Source organism: Coregonus lavaretus (assembly GCF_964263955.1).
Source record: "Coregonus lavaretus genome assembly, chromosome: 22".
Classification (NCBI taxonomy): Eukaryota; Metazoa; Chordata; class Actinopteri; order Salmoniformes; family Salmonidae; genus Coregonus; species Coregonus lavaretus.
In genome coordinates, this window is record NC_140009.1 from 30549545 (window position 1) to 30568486 (window position 18942).

General features: G+C 41.2%; 1 protein-coding gene across 3 annotated transcripts in view; it reads right to left on the reverse strand.

Moving 5' to 3' along the window:
- Positions 1-808: 808 nt before the first annotated feature.
- LOC311149433 (C4b-binding protein alpha chain-like) overlaps positions 809-18942 on the reverse strand; it is a 39869-nt gene continuing 21735 nt past the window's right edge. The window contains exons 2-12 of one of the 3 annotated variants that reach the window (XM_084186634.1): positions 14430-14637; positions 14093-14281; positions 13723-13822; positions 13341-13414; positions 13048-13230; positions 12344-12520; positions 5513-5569; positions 4819-4860; positions 4272-4317; positions 3612-3686; positions 984-3086 (exon numbers count right to left, since the gene is read on the reverse strand). In XM_084186634.1, coding sequence (XP_084042760.1) covers positions 3626-3686; positions 4272-4317; positions 4819-4860; positions 5513-5569; positions 12344-12520; positions 13048-13230; positions 13341-13414; positions 13723-13822; positions 14093-14281; positions 14430-14508 — 1008 coding nt within the window. In that variant the 5' untranslated portion in view covers positions 14509-14637 and the 3' untranslated portion in view covers positions 984-3086; positions 3612-3625. Of the gene's footprint in view, positions 3087-3611; positions 3687-4271; positions 4318-4818; positions 4861-5512; positions 5570-12343; positions 12521-13047; positions 13231-13340; positions 13415-13722; positions 13823-14092; positions 14282-14429; positions 14960-18942 lie in introns of those variants that run through there. The other 2 variants (XM_084186633.1, XM_084186635.1) reach the window with 2 other exon arrangements.

Sequence of the window (18942 nt, forward strand, 5' to 3'; positions counted from 1 at the left end):
ATTGAAATAAATTAATTAGGACCTAATCTATGGATTTCACATGACTGGGCAGGGGCGCAGCCATGGGTGGGCCTGGGAGGGCATAGGTCCATCCACTTGGGAGCCAGGCCGACCCAGGCTCAGCCAATCAGAATGAGTTTTTCCCCACAAAAGGGCTTTATTACAGACAGAAATACTCCTCTGCACTTTCCTCTCTATGCATATTTGTACCTTGAGAATAACGTGCTATTCACCTGCTATTCGTTTTGGGTGGAGATTGAATAAATTAAGGTGTGGGGGAGGTGTGTCTACCTTAATTCCCTAATAATTCCACCAACTTTTAGCAGGAAGAAACCAACCTACCAGTTCCAAGTGGGAAAAGAATCTTGTGGATACCATTTTTATGTCTGTGTGCAGATTGGAAGAAGTTGCTAACTAGCGTTAGGGCAATGACCGGAAGTCTATGGTAACTGCTAGCATGCAAGTGGATACCATAAACTTCGTAATTGAGCTAATGCTAGTTAGCATTGGCTCACAAAACTACCTTTAACTTCCTTCATACTAGATGCAGACTTTTTTTTCTCATGAGTTCATCAGACTCAGCCTCTAAAAAAAGGGCGGATCATTGCCAAAATCACTAAGTATTCCTTTAAGTTACATTAAAGAGGCCCAGAGCAGTTTCGGCAAGATAACAGACCCATCTGAGATGTGTAAATATTAGGTAAAGAACCAAGGACTGCCATGACCCAAACACAGCATACTGTAACAATAACTATGGATACTAGTTCAGTATCAAGAGTAATCAATGGACAAAGACAAACGACACCGGTTCATGTGTAAATTATTGCTGTTTAATTGATTGGTACATTAATCAAACGTGAAGAAAAAAAATGTTTCTTAACTGGCTGACCACAACATACTAGTTTAAAATGGTTCCACACTGATAATATAACAGGTTAGACAGATGTAAGTACAGCGTTTATAGTCTATTTTTTTTTTTTTTTCCTAGCCACCGTGCTTCTACACCTGCATTACTAGCTGTTTGGGGTTTTAGGCTGGGTTTCTGTACAGCACTTCGAGATATTAGCTGATGTAAGAAGGGCTATATAAAATAAAATTGATATAGTCAGTAGTGAGATCTACATTATACTTTAAACACACATTAATACTTCATTGTATTCATTCAAAGTGCTCCTGTTAGATAGTTGGGTCTTAGATATAATGAAAGATGACATTCTGGAACATGTATTTTCATTCCATTTTGAAAACATGCCTAGTAAAAACGTGATCATCTTGTTTGTTTTTACGTTTAACACTGCTCTGCTTATTTAGTAGGCTACATTTATCAGAAAAGCAAATTCAAACCTACTTTTATATTCACCTAACCCCAATAATATTCTTCATTACACAATCTGAACATTGTACTCTACTAAATAAGAACCTGGGTTCATATGAAGCAACCACTTGATTAGATCTCACGCATTACATTATAAATTACATCACATTTATTCTCAAACAAAAAAGAAAAAACTGCTGTAAAGACAGCCGGTATGAGACAACCAAGCAATGGAATAAAAGGGGCAGTGGAAAATGTCCGTCAAGATAATATAACATAAATACAGGGTACAAATGTCTGTCAAGATAATATAACATAAATAAATACAGGGTACAAATGTCCGTCAAGATAATATAACATAAATACAGGGTACAACTGTATTTATGTTATATTATGTTGGTCTTTTCCATTGATAAGGCAAAGTTAAGAATCCAGAGCTCTTCTAACATTCAAAATGCACTGATTCATCTACTTTGTATATTGATAGTTTTGCTACTTTAAATGTATTCTGCACTGTTGAGGAAGTAAGCATTGCACTGCTGCAATTAAGCATTTCACTACTACTGTTACACCCGCTGTATTCTGTGCATGTGACAAATACACTTGGATTCATTTTAGCCTGATATTAGTGAGCTGCAGGTTTCCTCCTAGAACACCATGGCCCAGTGGTCTTATTGCAAGAGACTCTTGCACTGCGGTGTAACTCACTTTGCATTTACTGAAGGCAGCAATTCAGCTGTCGGGTATGGTGGATGTTAAATTATAAGTGGTTGAATAGCAGATCTCCAATACATTTGCTCAATCTGCTTCAGTCAGTTGCCAGAATGATTCTCACACATTCAATGTGACTCAATTACACCCAAATCCAGAACAGTTTACAGGGAAAAAGCCTCAGAAACATGACTCATCTCTAGAAATAGACATTACAGGCATTTATTTCCCCTTTTTATTAAAACAAAGTTTTTACATCTTTCTAAAAAATACAACTTTCCTTGACTTATCTACAGTAGAACAATACAAATAGGCTAATACAAATGACAGCACTTTATGTATCTATACTGTGAGTCTTGTTGGACATATCCAGGCTCTGTCGTAGCCGGCCGTGACCGGGAGACCCACGGGGCGGCGCACAATTGGCCCAGCGTCGCCCAGGGTAGGGGAGGGAATGGCCGGCAGGGATGTAGCTCAGTTGGTAGAGCATGGCGTTTGCAACGCCAGGGTTGTGGGTTCGATTCCCACAGGGGGCCAGTATTTAAAAAAAAATGTATGCACTCACTAACTGTAAGTCGCTCTGGATAAGAGCGTCTGCTAAATGACGTAAATGTAAATATTAACGGATATGATCCCTTCAATTTCTTTATTTCAGAGGGGGCAAAACTGGTTTTGTGATGCAGGGTTGCCCTGAAGGGAAGCTTCCATACATAAGGGAGTATATTAACTAAGAATGTTGGTAATGAGATAAAGCAGGCTCAGATAAAGAAAGAGTTATTTGTGAAGTACACTGGAAACATAAATGGTTATTGACTAAGCAAGCACAAGCTTCCAAATGGGAGTGAACCAATTCATTCTTCATCATGAGGTTTCTAAACGTCACGTAATAGAGCTTCCTTTGAAAGGATATGGACAATTCCCAGTGTTTGGGAGGTGCTGCTGCATTCATAAGCAGGAGGGTAGGTAGTACATTCAGGGGCTTACATCACAGCAGCCTGTTCACTGTGACTCCCTTCTCAAGGAAGCAAGAGGAGACTAAGGCAAATAAGAAGAATTGGAACTGAAAAAGAAAATGCCAAAAATACAGTTAGACAACTCCCGAAAATACATTTCACATTTATTTCTACATTTACATTTTAGTCATTTAGCAGACGCTCTTATCCAGAGCGACTTACAGGAGCAATTAGGGTTAAGTGCCTTGCTCAAGGGCACATCGACCGATTTTTCACCTAGTCGGCTCGGGATTAGAACCAGCAACCTTTCGGTTACTGGCACTACACTCTTAACCACTAAGCTACCTGCCGCCCTACACCTGCTCTACTAAAAGAGTGGACCTGTGGAACATAAACGGGATAAATCTGTTGGACTGACATATCAGGACACGATTGAATAGCTGCCACAACATGTCAGCTTAAAGCCAAGTTGGAGATCACAGTTTCATTTAAAGGTTCAAGAGATCATGATGCTCACCCATCAAAATAAAAACATTTAGCATTTCACTGCTAATTCATACCCAATCACATGACCCATATTTTCTTATCAAAAATGTAATCAGAACGGTGTGGTCAGAAGCCCATCTTCTTACCATGGCCAAGGGTGCTACAACTCTCTGTCTTCAGAGTTATTAGTGGCCACATTTCCTGAGTAGCCAACTCGAGAGCTGTAACCCAAAAGTCAAGCACTGTATTTCATGACTATTTCTGGATGACCAGGAGGCCAAACCTAGCCTGGAACCCAGACCTGTTTTGTGCTAACAATCCACTCCTTGCCACGTGTCATATGCCAAACTGTTTGTTATATGACACAAAGTGGTAAGGAGTGGAATGTTAGCACAAAACAGGTCTGGATACCAGGCTAGGCCAAACAAATTGGCCCCACCAATCAGTCACACTTGCTCGCCATGTGTGTGACAACCCCTCTGGACCTCTTCAACGACAGACACACCAATCAGCTCAATGTTTAACAACAATATAATATTTTTCGGACAAAATGGCCATTGCGTTTACTTTGCAGCTTCACTACTGTGGCTGGTGTGTGTATATTGATATTAAAACACCAAAAAGCTTTGCAAATGTAAATCATGCAGCATTTAGCTGAAACCGGCATAGATGGCTACGGTGCCAGTGTAAGAACACATGAAACTGAGCAACAGTTGTTTTAGTGAGCACAAAGAAAAGAGGGAGGAGCCATAACAGGAAACAAGCCTTGATTGGATGTTAGTTAATGAAATGAGACAACTTCTTACCGTCCTTTAAATTTGTAGATTATAAATCCTATAATACAAACACCGACTAGAAAGAAAAAAGAGAAGTTTGAATCCATTAGGTAATATTCTGTTTAGCATATGAAATAGTTAATTTTTACTTGGCATAGAGTTTAAAACCACAACATTCCTTCTCCTTATTGTGACCAACATGAATACAAATAATGGGATGTCAACAGAATGTGGTATTGTTATAGATTTGTATGCCAGTAACAATAGCAAATTATTACAAATAACTTAATGTCAGTCCTGCAAGGTAAGGGTTGAACGGAATACTACCAATGTATTAAAATACATTGGTGAGTATGTTAGAAAATAAATTATTGGTACAGCAACAAGTAAACATTGTTGCATGATGACTAGATTTGAAAATGTTCAACATAAAACCAAACAAATACTGCTTATCCCATTAATCTTTATAAGATGGAATATAGTACAATTCTTCTTTGTTTAACAGGTCACCATGTTGGACTGTTACTGTCATTATCCACACAACTTGTCATTCAAAATAACATCTATTGCAACTTACCAAGTCCACCTATAACACCCCCTACTATTTCCCAAGTGTGGCCTGTAAGAGAAACAAACAAATGAATTTGCAGTCAAGATGAATCATCACTAAATAGTGTAAATAATGCTTGAACCATCAAAGAGAACATCATATACTGTACAACATGTATGGATGACAGCTAACTATTGTAACATCGTATACAACACCAATAGATAGCAACTGGGTGACAGCTTACTGTTGTAACAACATATACAGCCTCAATTCATCAGAGCATGGACTCTACAAGGTGTCGAAAGCGTTTCACAGGGACGCTGGCCCATGTTGACTCTAATGCTTTCCACAGTTGTGTCAAGTTGGCTGGATGTCCTTTGGGTGGTGGACCAGTCTTGATACACACAGGAAACTATTGAGCGTGTAAAACCCAGCAGCATTGCAGTTCTTGACACAAGCCGGTGCGCCTGGCACATGCTACCATAACCCGTTCAAAGGCACTTATATTTTTTGTCTTGCCAATTCACCCTCTGAATGGCACACATACACAATCCATGTCTCAATAGTCTCAAGGCTTAAAAATCATTTTTTAAACTGTCTCCTCCCCTTCATCTACAATGATTGAATTGGATTTAACAAGTGACATCAAAAGGGATCATAGCTTTCACCTGTTCAGTCTATGTCATGGAAAGAGCATGTACAACACCAATAAACAGCTTACTGTTGGCCGCTGGGGGACCAGTGGGATCAGGAGCGGGGCCAGGTACACGATCTGTTGCTAAAAGAGGTGATATTAGGGTTCGCACGCACACACACAGATTTAACACCAACAATTACTAATAAAGCTTACTGATGTTGGATAAATAAAAATAATGCATTGAAAGAATTAGGTGGAGTTAGAGACATGGCATGCCAGTGAACAAACTAGTGTTCAATTTCAACACAGCCAATACTTTATTTCTGTGTTAGAGGTAGTCTATGTGAAACATAACTCAAGGTAGGGTTCAACCCTATATGAGGATAGTGATGTTTACGTCATACATTTGATATGGGTTATGTTTTTCCCCATGACTACTTGATAGGTGCATTGTTACATACTGTATATCCTTTCTTTCAGGTGAAGGAGAGTGTCCTTTCTTTCAGGTGAAGGAGAGTGATGGAGAAAAGCCACCATGAACTACCACTTGTTGCCGGCCAGGTTCAATTTGAATCTATAATTCAAGTGTCAATGAAAGTGTAGACGAGCATATCTCTTTGGACACATATCTAGGGGAATTTACTGAGCATATTAGACTGTGTGTACTTCACAGTACCAATGACAATTCTGCACCTCAGCCAGACAATGACATGCAACTTGGTGTGGAGGTCATTCGAAAGCCTCACCAGAAAGACCCCAATGGCTTATTATAGTACCATAAAGGATCAAAAGGTTAGGCTAATAAAGTGAGATGAGGTGTTAGTAGGGATGTGACGGTCATGGAATTGACTGTACTTGGCCAGCCAAACGACTGCAGTCACCGTAATAATCATTCAAAATGTTTTGGGGAAGCACATTTTCGCCTCTCCTCCGCTCCAGATTGCATGTGCTGGCATAGAAATAGAATGGGCATCCCCATTCAAGTCAATGATGGCATAATAGGTGGACTGGCGGCCATTGTGAATGTACTCATAGGAGCAAAGCAGGAAGAACAATATGTGCTGTGATTTGTTGATTCAACTCAACTGACATTACAAAAAAATACATTCCATTGCATGAGCCTCATCAGTTCAGATAATTAGAATTAACATTCTACATTACCATGGAAATTATTGCATCACAATACCAGGCAGCCATTGCGAGTGTTCCCATCAGTTCACCAGTCAAATTGCCAGGGTTTGAGGGTTCAAGTCCGTTCTATTCATTCTATTTCTATGCGTGCTGCATATGTGTGCAGTGTTGCCCAGGCAACCGAAGACCCGTTTGCTTGTTTCAGCAAGGATAAACAAAGTTTCATCACGTTGTGAAGAGCTCATGTTAAGGCCAAAGCTAACTCAACTGCACTAATGCCCGGCTGTCCCATCTTCAGTCAGCTATTCGTTCCACACAAAAAATAATATTTTATTTCTCTCGGTTATGCCGGTTATTTTATTTGCATGACGGTCTTCATCCATAACCACCAGTTACACTGTAATTGTGCCAGCCCTAGGTGTTAGGTGCCAAAGTGTTAGCATAATATTTTCTCCCTATCATCACATGTGAATTTAGGTTATTCAGCTGTACATTTACATTACATTTTAGTCATTTAGCAGATGCTCTTATCCAGAGCGACTTACAGTTAGTGAATACACATTATTATTATTATTATTATTTTATTTTTTTATACTGGCCCCCTATGGGAATCGACTGAGCTACATCCCTGCCGGCCATTTCCCTCCTCTACCCTGGACGACGCTGGGCCAATTGTGCACCGCCCATGAGTCTTCCGGTCGCGGCCGGCTGCGACAGAGCCTGGATTCGAACCAGGATCTCTAGTGGCACAGTAAGCACTGCGATGCAGTGCCTTAGACCACTGCGCCACTCAGGAGTTAACAGTACAGAGTGTCTGGAGTTAACATACTCTGATTTCCTGTAGGCTAGGTAAAGCTATGGAGAAGAACATGAGGGGTCAGAATCAAAGCCATTGCTACACTATATTATATACAAATTTGATTAGGATTGTGTCAAGCAATATCAAAATGGACTCCTAGATTGTGTTTCTCTTTGCGAGTAGCTGTAGTAATAGTAGTAGGGGGCTTTGTTGTAGTCGGAAGGGCTATAAAAGGCATGCAAATCAATTAGGGCAGTAACTATTCTTGTCTAGTCTGTCACAACACTTTACTGTTGTGATCCCTCAAATGCTTTAGTCAGCCAGTGTGGTCTGAGGAACAGAATGGTCTTGGACAAGATGGCTAATCAATCACTAATAAAAGTGTAAAGGCAGCTGACCTCAATGGAAGGTAAGCAGCTCACTAGACCATGGGGTTGTTTGAATGGATCACAGGTTGAACTTGAACACCAGTTTATCTTTAATAGTAACCAATTTTTATACTAAAAGCATTAGGGCTGTCCCCGACCAATATCTTGGTTGACCGAAAGTCGTCGGTTCTTTCGACCAATCAAATTTAAAACTTATATTTTTCCATATATAGCAACACCTTGTGTTTTAATAAAATCAACTATATTTGCATTGAGCTTGTATGATGCTTCAAACTCACTGTTTGATGAAATAACACACAAATGACTCAAGAGGGAGCCAGAGATCAAGATAACCAGAAGAGAAAAAAAACGTAACCTGTCCCGACAATCCTCCTTCCGCTCCTACTGGCTTTCGGAAATTCTGCCGTTACTCTCCTGAAGTTGCCAGTAATAGGCTACAAGAGGAGTCTGCAAACTTTCTCATGTGGAATTCCAATTTAATCTTACCATTTCTACCAATCTGCGTGCCAGTTATGGTTTTCATATGCACATTTTCAAGGAACAGTTTCATTTCATTTATAATAACATCTTCGTATCTCAAAATCATTGTCATGTGGTTAATCAAAATTCTATCCAAATCTAAATGAAAATTATACAAACCTAAAAAGTAACATTATTGCCATTGCCAAATATGTAAAAATAAAAATTGACGCTTATAAGAAATCCCGCTATGCCCTCCGACAAACCATCAAACAGGCAAAGCGTCAATACAGGACTAAGATTGAATCGTACTACACCGGCTCCGACGCTCGTCGGATGTGGCAGGGCTTGCAAACTATTACAGACTACAAAGGGAAGCACAGCCATGAACTCCCCAGTGACACGAGCCTACCAGACATGCTAAATTACTTCTATGCTCGCTTCGAGGCAAGCAACACTGAAGCATGCATGAGAGCATCAGCTGTTCTGGATGATTGTGTGATCACGCTCTCCGTAGCCGATGTGAGTAAGACCTTTAAACAGGTCAACATTCACAAGGCCGCAGGGCCAGACGGATTACCAGGATGTGTACTCCGAGCATGCGCTGACCAACTTGCAAGTGTCTTCAATGACATTTTCAACCTGTCCCTGACTGTGTCTGTAATACCAACATGTTTCAAGCAGACCACCATAGTCCCTGTGCCCAAGAACACCAAGGTAACCTGCCTAAATGACTACCAACCCGTAGCACTTATGTCTGTAGCCATGAAGTGCTTTGAAAGGCTGGTCATGGCTCACATCAACACCATTATCCCAGAAACCTTAGACCCACTCCAATTTGCATCCACAGATGATGCTCTCTCTATTGCACTCCACACTGCCCTTTCCCACCTGGACAAATGGAACACCTACGTGAGAATGCTATTAATTGACTACAGCTCAGCGTTCAACACCATAGTGCCCTCAAAGCTCATCACTAAGCTAAGGACCCTGGGAATAAACACCTCCCTCTGCAACTGGATCCTGGACTTCCTGACGGGCCGCCCCCAGGTGGTAAGGGTAGGTAACAACACTGCCACACTGATCCTCAACACGGGAGCCTCTCAGGGGTGCCTGCTCAGTCCCCTCCTGTACTCCCTGTTCACCAATAACTGCATGTCCAGGCACGACACCAACATTAAGTTTGCCGACGACACAACAGTGGTAGGCCTGATCACCGACAACGATGAGACAGCCTATAGGGAGGTCGTCAGACCTGGCCGTGTGGTGCCAGGATAACAACCTCTCCCTCAACGTGATTAAGACAAAGGAGATGATTGTGGACTACAGGAGAAAGAAGAGGACCGAGCATGCCCCCATTCTCATCGACGGGGCTGTAGTGGAGCAGGTTGAGCACTTCAAGTTCCTTGGTGTCCACATCACCAACAAACTATCATGGTCCAAACACACCAAGACAGTCGTGAAGGGGGCACGACAAAGCCTATTCCCCCTTAGGAGACTGAAACGATTTGGCATGGGTCCTCAGATCCTCAAAAAGTTATACAGCTGCACCATCGAGAGCATCCTGACTGGTTGCATCACTGCCTGGTATGGCAAATGCTCGGCCTCCGACCGCAAGGCACTACAGAGGGTAGTGTGTACGGCCCAGTACATCACTGGGGCCAAGCTTCCTGCCATCCAGGACCTCTATACCAGGCGGTGTCAGAGGAAGGCCCTAGAAATTGTCAAAAAGACTCCAGACACCCTAGTCATAGACTGTTCTCTCTGCTACCACACAGTAAGCGGTACCGGAGCGCCAAGTCTAGGTCCAAAAGTCTTCTTAACAGCTTCTACCCCCAAGCCATAAGACTCCTGAACAGCTAATCAAATGGCTACCCGGACTATTTGCATTGTTCCCCCCCACCCCCTCTTTTACACTGCTGCTACTCTGTTTATTATCTATGCATAGTCACTTTAACTCTACCTACATGTGCATATTCCCTCAATTACCTCGACTAACCTGTGCCCCCGCACATTGACTCTGTACCGGTACCCCATGTATATAGACTCGCTACTGTTATTTTACTGCTGCTCTCTAATTATTATTCTTAATTTTTTTACTTAACACTTATTTTTCTTAAAACTGCATTGTTGGTTAAGGGCTTGTAAGTAAGCATTTCACTGTAAGGTCTACACCTGTTGAATTCGGCGCATGTGACATAAAATGTGATTTGATTTGATTTAAAGCCAACAAATAAAAACATTGCAGCCTGCAGGTAGAAAATATCCTGATAAAAAAGAAATATACTATAAATCACATTGGCTAAGCATGGCCTGTCTGCAACAAACTTGAAACATTGTATCAACTATTATCTTGGGTCTGGCCTGAAGCTCCTTGCAACATTGTATAAAATATTCTGGGTCCTCAGTTTCCTGCACTAGTGAGCTCTGGACAGACACAGCTGTAGGCTATTTGCGCAAGGGATAAGAAGTATTCAGGTAGGCCTATTTTATGACATTTCCACTGGATCAGAGCATGACATTGTTCACTTTAACGCTGAGTGGTTATCGCAAGGGAGAGAGCTGGAAAGATTTTTCAAATACATTGAGGAACTATTGTCATTCTCAATGGATGTAAAAACAGACTTTGTTTGCTTGCTGTTTGAGGTGAAAACATTACTTTGAGAAGCTCCACAGCTCATTAGTGGTGGTGCATTAAGCCAATCAGAAATACTATCAGATCCCCAAATAGGCACTTTTATATGCCTACATTTGTGCACAGGCCAGGTAGCCTATAGGCCTACTTCTATGCATAATCAGGTGTGCATCCTCTTACTCAACATTGACAGGAGAGCTCCAAACAAAAGACAATGACTAAATTGACAAAACTCGTAAATGAAATGAAATAAACCAAAACTTGTTTCTCATAAGTGTAACAGGTTGTGCGCTCTGCAAAAAACATGTCCACCTTGACAATGAGAACGGTAAAAGACTGGAATAATAATTGTTTAAATTTTTAGTCATTTAGCAGACGCTCTTATCCAGAGCGTCTGGATAAGATCAAAGACTAGAAGGAAATAATAGATGGAAATCAAAATGACCAAATCCAAACTTGAATGCACAGGGGAAATAATTACCTGAGGTGGCTATGCACAGTGAGTGCATACATAATTTTTTCATACTGCCCCACCGTGGGAAACGAACCCACAACCCTGGCGTTGCAAACACCATGCTCTACCAACTGAGCTACATCCCTGCCGGCCATTCCCTCCCCTACCCTGGACGACGCTGGGCCAATTGTGCGCCGCCCCATGGGTCTCCCGGTTGCGGCCGGCTACGACAAAGACTGGATTCGAACCAGGATCTCTAGTGGCACAGCTAGCACTGCGATGCAGTGCCTTAGACCACTGCACCACTCGGGAGGTTACGGTAATTAACAGACATTACCGTAACCAAACATTGTAGATTATAAATTATAGGATTTTATGGTAAATGTACATATTTGTAATGGGGAATTGATAGACATTAAAAATCAAACGCAAACACTTCACACAATAAACGTATGAAACAATGAATGCGCACAAATTGGCAGGAGAGCGCGCATTCTGGAGGGAAACGTGCATTGTGCAGCCACACTCCCCTTCTTGGACTGTGCCATCCCAGCGGCCTCCGCAATGGATTAGTTCACTGAGATGGGCGCGAATAAGACCGGTGTCTCGTGTGCCATAAAAATAAAATGTGCTACTGCTCGACAAAAAAAAAATCTTGGTCCACCAACAATCAACCCGTTGAATAATTGGGGTCAGCCCTAAAATGCATGCAGGCGAGTAGCAAGAACGGATCAAAGACTAGAAGGAAATAATAGATGGAAATCAAAATGACCAAATCCAAACTTGAATGCACAGGGAAAATAATTACCTGAGGTTGCTATGCACAGGCATGCATATGGTGAAAAATAATGATTAGCATGAAGACTAGGCCTACCACACATACCATCTTGTGTTATCAATATAGTCTCAATATGTTTATATGAGATAGAAAACTGACTTTTTGAATTGACCCTGACACATTGGTCTTCTGGTCCTAAACACCAAATGACACACAAAATAAAATATAGGCTAAAGTGTGTTAAATAACAAACACTGAAACAAGTCTTACCTTTGCATTTGGGATAAGGAGCTGACCAGCCTTCTATTTCACAGGTCAAACTGGCCATTCCCTCCATCTTATATCCATCTTTGCACTTATACGTCACAAAAGACTTGTGCGTGTAGGGGGGTAGACGACCTTCAGTCCTAACGCCATTCTCAACAAAAGGAGTAGGACATGAAACCTCTACAGATGTAAACAAAGAGAGATGTTCATTAGCTACTGTTGTGAACATGGCGGGCCCAAGTTTCTCATTAGTGTTAGGCTATTTGAAGGCAATATTATCACAATTTTGCTATAACAACTTATTTATGTATTCTGGAACTAGGCTTTCAATAAATACGCTAGATTTTTTGTAACCCACTTCCTCTGAGCTCAATGTTGCATCATGGTTTTTAGAATAGGCCCACAGTACACATAAACCATGTTTTAGACTGCTGTATTAGCCAATGTCCCATGCACATCTCTGTTTATGTTATTTTTTAATCAGGTTAGATAATAGATATTTAAACTTTTTTTTTTAAATTATTTTTTAGAAGAGGTCATCTGGACCCTGACCTTGATCATGATTGTGTGGTGGAGGAAGAAAGTGGAATCCCAAATAGATCTTACCAGTGTGAGCAGTTCATGTGAACAGTTCTATGTTTTGTCAACAACCATAATTATGACTGTTTAAAACAATGAAGGGGAAAAAAGGCAAGCTTCCAACGTACTTTTACACTCAGGTGGAGCTGGCTGGAATTCTCCGTCCTTGTCACAGGCTATGGATCTAGTTCCAACCAGAGTGTAATCATTCTCACAGCTATATTCCACAACACTTCCATAGCTGTACTCATCTTCAGGTGGGATAACAGGTCCACCCTTGACAATGGTGGGGGGCTTTCCACACTTCACCACTGCAGAGTAGAGCACAACAGCAGTTATGAACAGTTTTGATCTGGGCACAAGCATAGAACTGTTGAAGTTATTGTTATTTTAACTTGACATGCTCCTTCAGATGACTAACCTTCACATACAGGAACTCTGCCATCCCAGCCTTCGTCCAAACAGTTCCTTACACCGCTGCCCACAAGCGTATAGCTGAGAAAGATTACACAATATGAGACAGTTTTGGAATAGCAAGGAGTTACAACATACTGTTCACATCTGATCATGATAGTAAAGGTAGTTCATACGCTAAGCATTACAAACATTTCCTTTAGCTTTTAGGGAGGAAAAGTTTGATTAAGGCCTATTTGGAAATCACAAAATTAGGCCTGCAAATTGACTGCTTTGTGAAACATGACAGTTGACATGTTAAAGCACTTAGTTCAGCCCTATTAAAGAGCGAGAGCACGCGCGCAAGAAAGAACGAGTGGGCAGGGGGAAGCAAACAGCCTTGCACTGACCCAGTGTCACAGGTAACAGAAGCTTTGGCACCAAACAGAATCCCTCCATTGAGACTAAAAATGCCGTTCTCCACTTCTCCCGGGGAGCCACATGTCTTTTCTGAAAACCATGAAGAATACTAGTCAGACTCATGTACAGAGGAAATGTAGGCTAGCTTGGAATACAGACTTGTTTTGTGCTAACATGCCACTCCATGTCATATGCCAAACATATTGGCATATGACATGTAGTGGCAAGGAGTAGAATGTTTTGCACAAAACAGGTCCAGATTCCAGGCTAGGCTTAGGATAGTATTTCACTGAGTTTTATGGATGGGCTATGAATATATAAAGTTTTCCCCACAATAATAAATACAATTATTGGAATTACTTTCGCATGTCAGTTTCACTTCACTCCAAACGCCAGCAGTACAGGTGACTGATCGAGACCCTCCTTTACGGACATATCCAATTTCACACTCAAAATTAGCATCTGTTCCGTCTCCAAATGTCTCTTTGGTGATGAAGGATTTTGTCAAAACCATGTTGGGCTTTCCTATGGGTTTGGAGCATTCTTGAGCTGAAATATGTGGGAGAGTTCATGTTAAAGACCAAGGCAGCCAAATGCAGGAGTCAAAACCTTAAACCATAGACGGTATAAGCTTCAAACCACCGACCGTAGACAGGGTGAGTTGCATAGAAATATAAATGATTCTAGTTGACCTTACCTTTAACAGTGACAACCATGAAAGCAAGGTGTACCATCCATATTGTCAAGGACCAACAGACGTCTTTTGAGGGCAGCATGACGTCTTATTTTCCCGTAACGAGCAGCAGCACACGATTTCCTGGATTGGTTTGTTTGCTTGTTCTGTACTGTAAAGTTCCCCACCTAAACGGATGAACTTCTCGCAATATCCACTTGTCGAAATCACACTGTGTTGACGTGGAAAGACAGACACCACTAAGTTAACGTTAGCTACTTAACTAACATTAGCTGGTAATGGATGGAACCTGCGAGATATCTAGCCTGGCTAATTAGCTAACGTTAGCTTGATCAGTTAACTACCGTGTTTGCGTGCATGGCACTTTCTATAACAATTTCCAATAATTATCTGCTATGGTATTTAGAAAATTCTTAACTTATTGTTCAAATAGTCTCTACGCTTTCTTCAAAAGCCAACTGTCTGCCTGTCTAGCAATAGCAAGTCGACGTTTTTGTTGCCACTCCTTCTTTTCCTTCTGGTTCTTCTTCTTCAGTGGGGTTTATCGGCGGTTAGCATCCAACGTTATGGTGCATTACCGCCACCTACTGTACTGGAGTGTGGACCAGAGACAGGGATAAACTAAATCCTACCTGCCAGCCCCGTTGCTCTTAAAAAAGATAACAAAATATTTGAGACTATATCTAATGACGTTCTACTCAATATACTCCTTAAACTAATTTCCTGTATCCCCTTCCCCCTCATACTAGATCTCATCCTCTCTCGTTCCCTCTGATACTGCCCACACTGTAGCAATACATGCTCCACGGTCTCTGTTTCCTGACAATAATCACACTTTCCTGTTGGTTGCGTTCCTATATACATTTCATGTCTTATTCAACTGGCTGTGTCCCACCCTTAATCTTGTAAAAAATAGCCTCCTCTCTTCTGTCCCTTCCTGCCATCCTCCCCTCCCAGACTTTCCTCTGTACTTGAATAAATGCCTTCCCTTATTATCTCTATTCCACTGCTCCTGTCATCTCTGCACCATCACTGTATATATCAGTCTTTTTGCCTCTGCCTTGCTTATTGAAATGTCAACATCAACATCCCCACTACTAAGTGCTTGTTTAGCCAATTCATCTACTGCCTCGTTCCCCTCCACCCCCACATGGGCTGGGACCCAAGTAAATCTTATCTGTATACCCATCTGTTTAATCCTGCTATGGGTTTGTAGCACCTCATAAAGCAGGTCTTGTCTGAGCTTGTCTGAGACGTGAGCTAAAGGACGGGAGACTCATTAACACTGCACATGAATCAGAGCAAATAACTACTCTGTCTTGTTTGACTTCCTCCACCCACTGCAAGGCCAACAGTATGGCCATCAGCTCCTCCGTATATACAGCCAGATGATCTGTAATACATTTCCTGACTTCCACCCCACATTCCTGCACTATGTGAATACCCTACCAACTAACCTTACACTCATTAAAAAGCCCACCATTCCATTCCACTATTGTGGCCCTATCTGATCCTACACCAGGCCACCGGCCTGGGAGGACAGGACACTACCATTCAATACCCCCTGTAACTCTTCTGCAGTTAAATCACAGATAGAACAATAAGACAGATATTTCACCGGCTGTATAAATGTGAAGCATCCGGTTGGCGTTTCCAACCCAGTGGCCGGCAGTGGGAAAAGATGGAACGAGATGGATTTTGGCCGACATTCTGCTAATTTACTCATCAATGAAACATTTGATCTCAATACAGTTTTCTGTTCCCAAAACTACAATCTGTTACGAATAGAGTGGACTATGTTTTGTAGACGTTACCCTTTTCCAAAGTTTCAAAAAATGTAGTTGTTTAGGAGTGCAAAGGCTAATTGACTTATTGCACACCTGCACTTCACAGAGTAGGCGTTCCCCAATGGAAATATGCAAATGCACAGACCCCGGGAATATTCCCCTTCGGCTGATTCATCTTCACCACTGCCTTTACCCCAGTAATCACTCATTTCAATGGTGCACTTTTTTTTCTTGACCTCATCATGAAGTGCTTTGAGAGGCTAGTTAAGGATCATATCACCTCCACCTTACCCAACACCCTAGACCGGTGGGGTGGGGGGGGGGAGATACATTTTGGGGATAGAAAAATGCTTTTAGTGTAAACTTAAACCACTAAAACCAAATAATTCTTTTTTTTGAAAATATAAAGGACTTATACATTTTCCAATAATAGCCTATAATTTTTCAGAATGTACAATCAACACAATAAAAGCTAGACAATCAGCCCCCATTGATTTTGATAACATGTTTGGGAATAACACAGCATTAGCCATGTCAAAATGCGTAGAATTGTAGGAAATTAGCTTAAAAACTGCTAAAAGCTGGGACCGAGAGACTGAAAACAGCTTCTATCTCCAGGCCATCAGTTAAATACTCACCACTAGCTGGCCTCCGACCAGTTCCCTATCCTGAACTTAGTCACTGTTACTAGCCGGTTACCACCTGGTACTCAACCCTGCACCTTATAGAATGCTGTCCTATGTACATAGTCATTGAACACTGGTCACTTTAATAATGTTTACATACTGTTTTACGCACTTATAATAATTAATAATAATAATTAGTCATTTAGCAGATGCTCTTATCCAGAGCGACTTACAGTGTAAGTGTATTCTAGTCAAGGCTCATCTTATATAACTACTGCTGTACACAACTTTTCTATTCATATGCTGTCCATACTGTCTATACACACCATCATATACAATATGTGTGCAAAATGTGTGTATGCGACCAATACATTTGATTTGACTTGAAAACGCTCGTAATCTAACACCTGCCTCAGACCACTCATAGAACAGTTAAGTGCATCGCCAGATGCTTAGTTTTTTTGCCCTTCCTTGTCACTTTATTCACAGAAGAGCTCCACTAAACATAGAATCACATTATTTATCCACCTCTCTCTGACCACCAATAACTTCAGAACAAAGTTGACTACAAATACAAAGTTACCAATGTCTTTGCAATAGATACAAACCAGCGACGTATAAAATGATGCTTCATGCAAGACAAAGGGAGTAATCTATCTCATCACCTGTCCATGTGGGAAAGCCTACATAGGATAAATGACAAGACAATTAAAACAATAAATAGCTGAACACCGCAGCTCAATCAGGTGTAAGAACACTGACTATCCAGTAGCAGCCCACTTTGTTGAAACTAACCATCCCATCTCCTCCCTCAAATACACAAGTATTGAGCATGTTGCTAAACCAAGGAGAGGAGGTAACATCGAGATCCTACTACTACAGAGGGAGGCCTACTGGATATCCTATTTAAAAACATTGACCCCTAGTGGCCTGAATATTGACTTTGATCTCAGGCCCTTCTTATGAACAATTCTCTTTTTTATTAACAAGTCTTATAAATGAATGTATTCTTTCTACAGCTTATCAGCATACACCCAATATGTTCCCCCTGTTGATTATGTTTATTATGCATTATGGTTGAACCAAAAGATTACATGTAACAAAAATTCAATGAAATTGGAAACAATTAAATATATATGTGAAATTAAATTAAACAATAATGTATGTTGATGCTAATATTATGTACAATATCTAAATATGTTGCCATATGATAACAATAGCCTAGTATATTCAACATGCTCTAAACTATTGTCTTTTAACAGTTTCACTCAATTAATTATAAGCAACCTAATAATTATGACACACCCCTCACTATTGTCATTGGTTGCACCAATTGCACTGGTTGTTTATATAACCTGGTTCAAGCATTCATGACATTACCCTGAAGAAGGCAGAGTGATGCCGAAACGTTGGTGCGACTCTTTTTATTTATTTGTATAGCTTACGTGATGTGTAGCCTAACGTGTGCAATGATGTGACAAATCTTGATTTAGTGCATTATTATAGGGTAAGCATTAGATTAGAATAAGTTGCCTCAATATTTGCAGCCATAGGTGATAGATCTTCCTAGGAGCTTAGCCGTAATCAGTATTGTGGAATAATTCTAATGTTAAGGTAAGATCTGAATGGAGAAAGCTGATCCAAGAGCAGCGTTGCCTTTCTTTTGATCCTATCAGTATCGACACATGCCTCATCGACGCACTTAGCGAACATTCTCTCTGCGTGATGTTTTGGGAAACTTATGTTACATCTTCGGCTGTTGTAGGATAGATGCATCGTTAACACTCGTAAGCCTAAGTTCCATCGCTATCGGGAAACAAGGCCCTGGTCTGTTTGGTTGCTAGGTGAAGACAGGTTCCTGGGTCCAGAGTGATGGGTGATGTGTCAATAAGTTTGCGAGTACACTGGCTATGACGCTCGTCGTATGTGGCAGGGCTTGCAGATGATAACGGATTACAAAGGTTAACCCCGCCAAGAGTTGCTCAGGGACGCAGAACTCCCAAATGATCTAAATGCCCTTTTCTGCTGGCTTCGAGGAATACAACACTGTGACTTGTGTGAAAGACCCCGTTTTTCCAGATGACTGTGTGATCTCGCTCTCTG